Source organism: Coenobita brevimanus, chromosome 12 (assembly GCF_032717465.1).
Source record: "Coenobita brevimanus isolate Jiangsu-jjx chromosome 12, ASM3271746v2, whole genome shotgun sequence".
Taxonomy (NCBI): domain Eukaryota; kingdom Metazoa; phylum Arthropoda; class Malacostraca; order Decapoda; family Coenobitidae; genus Coenobita; species Coenobita brevimanus.
In genome coordinates, this window is record NC_136965.1 from 4,673,818 (window position 1) to 4,684,032 (window position 10,215).

The following is a 10,215-nucleotide window of genomic DNA, read 5'->3' on the forward strand; positions in this document are numbered from 1 at the left end:
ATAAAATTGAATAGATTTTTGCGAAGGAGTCCATATAGATTTACAAAAAGGTGTCTGTTACAGTTCCCTTGTTAGCTATAAACATGATTTTCTCTCTCCCTCTCTTTCTCTTGATCCTACCGCACCCTGTCTTTTCATGGGAACAGGTTGGGAGAAGGATGACATGCTATTTGGAAAATAATCAACCAAAAGACATAACGAGGTCTGTATTCCCAGCAATTACCATATCCACTTAGGAATATAAAAGCCGTGCAGACTTTCAGGAGGGTTTATTGACTTCTTTTACCAGGCACTGGAGTCACCAGTACCACCCCATTCATCTCCAGCAGTGGAGCTGGGAGCTGCAGCCCAGTCTTCAGCCTGGTGGGAAAAAAGCATACAACACATGAGAAAAATTATCAAACACAACTTCTGCAATAAGTTCTAAAATGCCCCAGCTGAAGTGGTGGCATTTCATATGTTCCTCAGATTCCCCCCCCCCCCATCATGTCACGCCATCAAAGGAACTACGATGGTTATCTACCTTTAACCCAGCTGAAAAATGGCATTAAAAATTCTTGCCCTTCTCATGGGGAAGAAGGGGGAGGCATAAAAGAATTTTCTAGCAAACTGAAGGAAAAAATGGGAAGTTGTGAGGTGCCACAGTCAATGTGAACGTGCACTGGCCATGAAGGGTGATGTCACCAAGAGGGTCTCCTTGTGCTTGCCTGTGTGCTAACACCATAACAGTATGTTGGACAGTTCCCCCCCCCCCATCTGCCCTTATTCATGTCAAATTGCAATTTTGTGTTTGCCTATCACTATTTTCAACATTCCATGGATTCTTGTGCCTTCAATTAAGTCTTGTCTGATCATACTTTTCCCCACAAGGCTTATTATTTGTCTAGTACATTAATGTTGTCTATGCTAATTACGATAATACATGTGAGGCAACTGTCCTAGACTACAGTAACCTAACCTTGGACCCCTACATCTTGAGGGGGGGTTTTATGGGATTGGTTGTTACCTTCTATAACACAGCTACATCTCAGTAATAAAAAATTCACCATTCCTCCCCTCGACAGGATGAATGGTCCAACCCAACAGCAGCAAAGTATTTAAATCATCATCATCATCTAGTCACTTACAGCATGGCCCCATTCTTCAACAGGTGCAGCAGCAGCAGCAGCAGCAGGAGTCCCACTAGCAGGAGCAGCAGCCACAGGTGCAGCAGGAGCTGCCACAGGTGGAGCAGCAGTGGCATCAGCTTCGGGCACTTCAGCACCACCCCAGTTGTCAGCAGCAGGAACCTCAGCCTTGGCAGCTTCAGCTTCAGCCTTGGCAGCCTCCGCTTTGGCTGCTTCTTCCTTCTCCTGCTCTTCGGGATCACTGCAATAAAGCATATTTTTAAAATAACATTCTACATAACATTAATAGTTAATCCCTTAAACAAAATTTAAGGGCATTCACAGTCAATGAAGTCCCTGCAATCATGCCTCCACCCCATACAGTACTTTTCTTTTTTGATGGCTTATCCACCCACCAGAGTTATTCTACCAACTATCAAGTTAGATGGCTTAATAATGGTGCTTTTGTCAGGTCATAAATTATATGTTAGTGTACACTATCATACATACCGGTAGAAGAAGAGATCTGGCATTGTATCAGTCTCCCAAGGAAGGTTGCGGGAAATTGTCCCACGGAGACGCAGGACTTCACGAGCCAACATCCACCAGATCAGGCCAACAGAATGGGGACTCTAAAATTCAAAGGTGAACCCTATCAATAACATTTATTATACTGCAAATGAAGGTAGATCATAAAATTAATCAGAAAAGACGATCATTCACATTAATCAGCATTACGTCCCTTGTCATTAAAATCATCATATGTGTTAATTCTAAACCCAATTTAGTTTAACCCTTTTGCTGCACTATGAGGGATTTTTCCTTGCCTGCATAAAACAATCTGGAGATTGACTGAATAAATGTCAGAGCAGTAAAGGGGGTTAACCTATAATTTATAATGCAAGAGCTGCTTGCTATCATAACAATCCAATCAATAATAACCTTAAATTACCTAATCCAGTAATTTTCAGTGAGTCTTAATTACCATAATGTTTCCTTTTATGTACTTTTTATGTGCAAAAAAAAAACTGCACATTCATGTTCGACTTCTGACTATTAAGATGATATGACACATTTGCATAATTTACACCAATTGTATGGAAAAAGCCACTTTCCTTTAATTTACATCAACCACGTGGAAAAAGCTGTGATACTCTGAAACACGTCTCTGACACACAAGAACTTACTATAATACAGACCAATGGTCAATACCTTGTTGTTGCATGGGATGGCAATATCAACATAGCGCAGTGGAGAATCAGTGTTGCAGAAACCAATAACTGGGATGTTGACATAGGAAGCCTCAGTGATGGGCTGGTGGTCAGAGGCTGGGTCTGTCACTACCAAGAGGCGTGGCTCTCGGAATGCAGCCTGTCAAAATGAAAATAAGGCATCTGAACATATCCCATAAATAAAAACACACCACTACACCGATACCGGTATACCCAGGCAGCTCCACTGCTTGCATTATAAACAAACATCCCTTAACCTTCCCTATTCTCAAAAGAGAATGTGCAATTGTAGGCAAAGGGCAACTTTGACTCTAAGTGGACTGGGTTCACATCCAGATTAGCCTTGGATCAAAACAATAACAGCACTGGTGTAAATTTAAGACCCCACTCAATAGCAACCGTCTAACCACGCACATACAGTACTGCAGGTTTGATCTCCAAGAGGTGACTGGAAGCTTATCGATCCTGTAATGCCACGCCACCACGTGAGCTGGTCATCAATCTGTTAACTCACTGGAGTTTTAGTAGCCTTGCCTCAGATGCCTATCCTTCAAAACCGTTAACATGAGATAGGCAGCTATAATTAAGAAACACTCCCAAGTCCTGTTGTTCCCACACTGTAAATTAACTTTCCTCCTCACTGAAGCTCCCTAGCATATCATTCAAATCTCATACCACAAGCAGTTGTCCTGTTCCAACAATGTATTCAATCTCACTTCCCATGGCTTTCTGTCACTGTATCTGTGCATTGTTTGAATATATATATAATCACTTCAAAGTATTTTTTATACATACATTTACATGATGCCATGCTCCCCCATAAGGATCTTCATACTGTACCAGTGTCAGGCATAGGACAGCTGATGTTTTCTATGATCTGGAAGCTAAACCAAGTACCAAAACCAGCTGATTACTTTGTGATAGTTGTTGGAAGCCGTTGAGACAAGGAATATGATGTTTACTAAGATTTGTAACTAGGTCTCAGCCTGGACTGTGACTACGGTATTACTTGTGGTTGCGTTTCCTGCTCAAGTGTGTATCACTGTGTAGTGACCGTACTTCAAAATTATGATGTTACTGTACCTCCCAGGCTCAATGGTAGCCATCCTATTTGCATTTTTCCATCTACAACATCCACACTTCACTCATACAGGTCTTCCATTTTATCCATTACCTACAATTTCCCACCCAATAAACCCACATGTTCCTCATACATACCTCATTATAAATACAAATTACTGTAATTATTTATTATGATAATGCCAGCTGCCAGAATCTGGATACACAGCCAAAATGCAAGGACGATGATCTTGCCTTGTTTGTGAAAATTAATATAACTCTACCTTTTCTCTGAACAAATGCAAAGCTTTTACATAACACTTTACGGATGTTCATCTCGCTTTGTTCACATTAGTATACCTCCATCTTTTCTCTGAACAATTACAGCCTTTACACAACACTTCCAAAAGTACACTGAGCTACAAAGATCACATATAGAAATTTGAAAGCCACCATCATGTATCACAATGATGGGAAGCAGGATTTATGTTTGTAACTCCTTAAATGCATAGCAAATCTGGTGACAGTACCTTACCTGGATCTGGTTAGTAAAAGCTCCTGGAGTGAAGCGGCCAGCAATGGGAGTAGCTCCTGTGTACCTGGCAAACTTCAGCACAGCTCTCTGCCCCATGGGACGGGAGGAGATCACATACACATCAGCTGGGTTCTCAATGGCGGCAATGGCACGGGCAGCCAGCAGAATCTTCTCATATGTCTTCTTCAGGTGAATAATATAGACACCTGTCAACAAGTACATCATCATCATCATCATCCAGACCTCCTTTCCCACCCAAGGACAGCAAATAATTATATACGGTAATCAACAAAAAGTTTATGACATACTTCTCATGTGCAATGCCGTGCCACTCTGCTAAAGATTTTAAGTAAGCAAACTTACATTTAACTCAAGCCAGGGGTTTCCAAGAGATTACAGTCCTACATAAGAACATCCCACCCACACACCTCTAACCTCAGAGTTAGGAAACTAAACATGTGGGCATTGATTGTATCCACACCCACCTTCCCATTTGCTGAAATGCTGTTCATATATTCTTCAATCCTCCTCAATCTTCCTCTTAATCCTCACTTAAGATGACAAGTACAGCAAACTCTCAACTGTCATCATCGAAATATCCAGCCCAACACAATATCAGGCGAAATTATGCAACATCCAGTGCCGAAATGGGACGTAACCGGTTGTTCTGTGCGATATCCGGCATCGAGGTGTAACAACCACCTCATAAATGGTAGCCAACTGGCATTGTATTATTGCATTACAGGAAAAGTCCAATTATTTGGTATCTACGGGACCAAGCCGATGCTGAGTAATCAGATTTACTGAATAATCCAAAAACCTAACCACACAGTACTGTATATATACTGGTGAAGTGTCATCACTACTTATATTATTACAAATGTGTGTGGAGAGAGTTCTGTATACTGTATGATACTGTACAACACTATGATCAGTACAGTACTATACCTGAATCTGAAAAATATAGAAATTAGTGAAAAAACATAAGTGTAGTGACACAGCAAGCCTATACGTCACAGACAACACTTCCTGGACTGCTGAGATGATACGGAATATTACCTACCCACTCAGTACCTTGTATGTATTGGTGAACACTGTCATCACTGCTTATATTATTAAAAATGTGTTTGAAGAGAGTACTGTATACAGTAAAATCCCATAACAGCTGAACTCATAAGTAACAACTTCACTAATAAGAGAGTTCTTCCTTTTAAAAAAATAATAATAGTAATAATAATAATAATCAGAATGTTACAGAAAATAAACTGGAGGAATATGAAATGAATAGGGGAGGTCCTTCTGCTGAAAGTTAAACAAACATTTAGCGCTCATACTTTTTTTTAGTTTTTGTATTTATACGTGAGTGTATTGATGCAAACAGTAATGTATTCCATTAACCCCTCAATAACTCCCAGCGTTGAACAACCTTTTCCAGTACCGGTGTCAGTGCCATCGAGTTAGTGCGAGGTATAAAAAAACTGTGAACAATTATGGGAACGGAACAAAAGTCTTTGGTATATTTGCAAGACTCGACGCTACCATCCCAAGCAGTCAGGCGGTCGCTTAACCTCAAAAATGTTTTTGCCCACATGGAACATACACCATAATTTTATCAAATATTCTGTGAATCATGGTGATTCACAGGATGGGTTTAGGAAGCTAAAAAACTCACTGCTAGGTGCACCAAACGATGCTCTTCACAACTTAAAGAAAAATACATTGAACTTAAAGCTCTTAAAAACTGTTCTGGGGCCAGCCAGAGGTGCATGAAAATTTCTGAACCCACGGCCATTGAGGGTTTAAGCCGTTAAGCCATACCTACGATTGTTTCTGGTGCAATGGAAGAAACTTACTCTACGTACTCAAAGATGGATTTCATTTCCCAATTTCCCAACTGTAGTTTAGGTTAGGGTTGGGTAAATTATTAGGCAGAGTTAATTTTAGTTTAACACATAGGACAATCACTTCCGCCATCATGCTGATGAATCTAACCAGAGTTGTCACAGCCGAACAGCTAAAACAACGGGAAAATTTAACAAAAAAGTTTATTTATGGGTAATGCATTACAGTATCAGTAGTTCATTTACCGTCAAGAATTAACGAGGGGGTCTGGAATGTAACCCTTGCTAATGGGGGGGGGGGTTACTGTACTATAAGATACTGTACAATACTGTAATCAAGAGTGTATCTGGATCTGTAAAATAAAGAAATTAGTGATCATATACAAGTGCAATGACACACAGAGTAGGCCTACAAGTCACAGATAACACTTCCTGGACTTCCAAGATGATTCGGAATATCTGACAAACATTCAAAGATTTCGGAAATGCGATTACCTGAATTTCTCAAAACTGCCAAAATATTGGATCATCCGAATAATCAGCGCCGCTGAATAATTGGACTTTTACTGTACTGTACCATTATTTTTTTAAATTTTATACTTCATTTTCATCATTTACTCATGGGAAAGATTTTCGGATAGAGGTTCGATACAGACTGTAACACAATATCCGGCTCGATGCCGAATATTGAGCCAATGGGAGGTACAACGTGATATCCGGCGTTTTGCTTTAATCAGCGCAGGGCTTGGCTGAAGTATGCCAGATACCTTTAAGTTTACTGTGAGTACTTTCTCCCATAAACTGGTGCTCTCAGTAGTAGTGCAAACAGTAAAGTTTTTGTGAGCCTTTCAAAATGCTGGCTCAAAGTTTACTGACACAAAAAGTGAGGCAGTTGCTACGTCATATCTGGAAATACAGTGGGAAGAGGCAGATTGACAGAAAAAGATATGAGAAAAGAAGGAAAGAGAACAGAAACTGAAAAGCAAGAGAGCTGTTCATTAGACTGCACTGTTTTGAAGGACTTTGTACATGCTTGCTTACATGCGTCAGCCTTGTTCACCTGATGGAAGTTCTTCAAGTTATACTACCACTGGCATCATCTCAAACCAATCCCTTAACCCGTGGATTGCAAGCCCCAGCTCAGACTGGGTAGCGTCACGTTGTGAGCCCCCAGCTCAGTCTGTGCTGGTCGTGCATCACCACTAACTACTCCACCTCTACCCAAATGTATGCATGGCACTAGGCAAAGACAGAGAGAAAGAGAAAGAGAGAGAGAGAGAGAGAGAGAGAGAGAGAGAGAGAGAGAGAGAGAATTTTTTTTTTTCACCAGAAGATGCCCTGGATGTTTATCTTCAAGTTTATAAAAAAAAATGTTTTTTTATTCATTTTTTAACTACTCCCCTACGTATACTTATGCATGGCCCTACGCAAGATGGAGAGATTTTTCCTTTTTACCAGATGATGCCCTGGATATTTATCTTCAAGCTTACAAAAAAAAAAAAAAAAAAAAAAAAAAAAAAAGCATATTTTGTGCACCATGGGGTGGGAAAAAAAAAAAAAGGGTAATTGCGCAATCCACGGGTTAACAGTATGGGCAGAAGATATAAACTAAGACTCCCTAGCCAGTGAGTGCAGTTCAAGACTTCTACCAGCACCATAAAAATTTATAAGCAAAAAACATGCAACAACAATACTGAGCGTAAACCAGTAATTCAACCACACTATAAAAAATGCATAAAAATTTGCACCTTCCGATATAACTACCAGTTAAGTATATCTGAAAGATATTACACAAAAAATTTGCACCTTCCGATATAACTACCAGTTAAGTATATCTGAAAGATATTAGTCTAAACAGTATACACACGTGAATATAAGTTCAGACAGATCAACAACTCCTCGCTTTACATCTGAATTCATTAAATGTTTCAATAATTCACCCACACTGAATCACTGATTGGAAGAGTGATGAATCTATCTACAGCCAGACACCACAATCCTGTAAGGGGTGGTCATTTGTCTATGAGTCAGCTGTTTTACAGGGAGGGGCACTAATACTCTGCCAATCCACTTACTGACACATAGGGAACACGTATGGGTTGGTTATATGATTACCATCCAGTATTGTAAATGGCTTCCTGGCTTACAGGGAACCATCTGGCTTGTCCCTCAAAGTAAAGCCACCTTGAAAAGGAAAGAAGAGTAATAAAATGTGAAGGGAAAGATGGGAAAAATAGGAAGTGAGGGGTAGACACAGAAAAAGAGTGGTAAAGGTGAAGAACGAAGTGGGCAGCATTCCATCAACTGACTGGATGATAGTCACCACCACATGATTCACTGTAATAAGTTATACTGCAATCCATACAGTGTACAATTTCTACGAAACATTTGTAAAATGGTTTAACTGAACAAAATAAAGGTATAAAACGAGGGCCTTACCATCCTGACGCCTCTTGAAGACGTACTGCTCCATCTGGAAGTTGACATTGTTGGCACCCAAATGTGTTGCAGCTGCCAGAAACCTTATCACATCATTCTCCTCAAGACTCATAACATTCAGGCCACCCGACATGATCTGCAATGTAACGCACAAATTAATAAAACAGAATACTGTATATGTATATTGTGTAACGGTATCACTTGACACAGAAAGTAATGCACAATGGTCGATATATAAGTCATTGGGTTGTTATTTTAAGTGGAATATTGATGGCCTAAAACACTCAACCCGGGGAAATCTAATTTTATTCTTACCACTTCCTGACAAATGCATTCAACTTAGGCTATCTGAATACTGAGATTAGATACAGCCTTAAACCCTTTCCCAAGCTAAGTAAAACTGCCTGGAAGAAGCACAAAGAACCAAAAAGTATGCCATCAGGATTCATGGGGTTAACCTATTCTGGGATTTCCACTTTCATATTATGAAGCATTGTCCCATGGCCCCTGAGGGGGATACATCAGGAAGTTAGGTTTGATTAGGAGAGGATACTTATGATTTGATTGGATTAGGTTAGGAGTGGTAGGTGGTGGCAACCATCATCCACTCACTTGGTGACGATGTAGTGCTGCCTACTTCTTCCTTCATCTTTTATCATTCTTTTTCTGTGTCCGCGATCCTCTCTTCGTATTTCTCTCCTCTTTCCTGACACTTTTTATTTCTCTTCTTTCCTTTTCAAGTGGCTTTAGGTACACTGAGTGACAAACCTAATGATTTTCTATTAACCAGGAAACAATTTACAACACTGGGTGGTAACCATATAACCAACCCACATATTCCTTACGTGTCAACAAGTGGGTTGGTGGAAGGTTAGTGCCCCTCCTCGTAAAACCACTAACTCAAACAAAAAAGACCATCCCTTATGGAATTATAGCATCTGGCTATAGACTGATAGGTGCGCTGGGTTTGATTCCATTGATTTTTCAAAATGGTTAATACAGTATATGAAACAATTACTTGTCTGAAAGACAAGAGGTGCAATGCTCTTTTGTTTAAGCACATAACATCCATTTGTCTATAGTATCTATGGCAAATGAGAAGTGAGGTATGAGCACGCATACAGATTGAGGTAATCAACTAGCACATGGGAAAAAGTTGCAGCTACAATACTCAAAATATTAGAGATTGTATTTATAAAAAAAAGAAGAAAAGGCAGTGATTAGCAAGATCCTGATGCCCTTGAACTAAAACTTCACCCAAAGTATATTATAAATGCGTGGGAGCTCTCCTATACTTTCACACATGTTCATTAAGTTCGTGGAAGCTGAATTTACATAAATTAATCATTTTTGTCTGCAGTTTCAGGCTTACCCTTTCTTCATCCCATTCCAAACCAATGCAACTTGCAAACAGCCCCATTTCTATTTCTATATATTGCAAGAAAATGCACTACCGTAACCTACAAATGTGAAACCTGTACGTTTAAACTGGGCATACCATTCCTAAGGGGTAAAATCAATGAAAAATAATTCCAGTATCGTTAAATAACTATTTTTTTTATTGGAATTAGGTTTGCTGTGCGGTATGCAGTGAATCACTCGTCTATGGTGGCACCTTCACAATTTTCCATCTTTTATCAAACCAAAATTTTCATGGCTGCTGAGTAACTAAGACGATCATACCAAAACCGTGTTCAGATACCATCTGATTTACCCGAACTCCTATCACGAGATATTGTCGGAAAACCTGAACCGCCTAGTAATGTTTACATCCAGTCCACCGCAGCCACACAGGATAACCAATTTTATCGTCGTCCATCATTAGCTGTACCAAGCATACTTCTAATTTTCTTCGCTTGAAAAAATAGCCTGATCGCCAAAAAATGAAATCCCATCACCGAAAAATCTGCAACTTCACCGTCAATCCAATAAACGCAGTTAATCTCAACACTCACTGCGGCTATCCGCTCCCCAGAGCGTTCTCATGAAGAAGGAGTGCTGGC

At 40.0% G+C, this 10,215-nt stretch overlaps 1 protein-coding gene across 1 annotated transcript; it reads right to left on the reverse strand.

Moving 5' to 3' along the window:
• Positions 1-254: 254 nt before the first annotated feature.
• sta (stubarista 40S ribosomal protein SA) lies at positions 255-10,215 on the reverse strand. Its single transcript, XM_080283024.1, has 7 exons — positions 10,168-10,215; positions 8,213-8,348; positions 3,933-4,138; positions 2,319-2,477; positions 1,617-1,738; positions 1,128-1,368; positions 255-360 (listed from the first exon to the last, which is right to left on the reverse strand). The coding sequence occupies exons 2-7, from the start codon at positions 8,343-8,345 to the stop codon at positions 283-285; spliced, it is 939 nt and encodes a 312-aa protein (XP_080139150.1). The 5' UTR covers positions 8,346-8,348; positions 10,168-10,215; the 3' UTR covers positions 255-282.

Excerpts from the sequence above, each read along its gene's own strand:
- sta (XM_080283024.1), bottom strand. The coding sequence starts at position 8,345 with ATGTCGGGTGGCCTGAATGTTATGAGTCTTGAGGAGAATGATGTGATA. Across the intron at positions 4,139-8,212 it reads CTTCAAGAGGCGTCAGGATG|GTGTCTATATTATTCACCTG; the intron begins GTAAGGCCCTCG and ends ACTTGTTGACAG. Across the intron at positions 1,739-2,318 it reads CCATCCCATGCAACAACAAG|AGTCCCCATTCTGTTGGCCT; the intron begins GTATTGACCATT and ends TTTGAATTTTAG.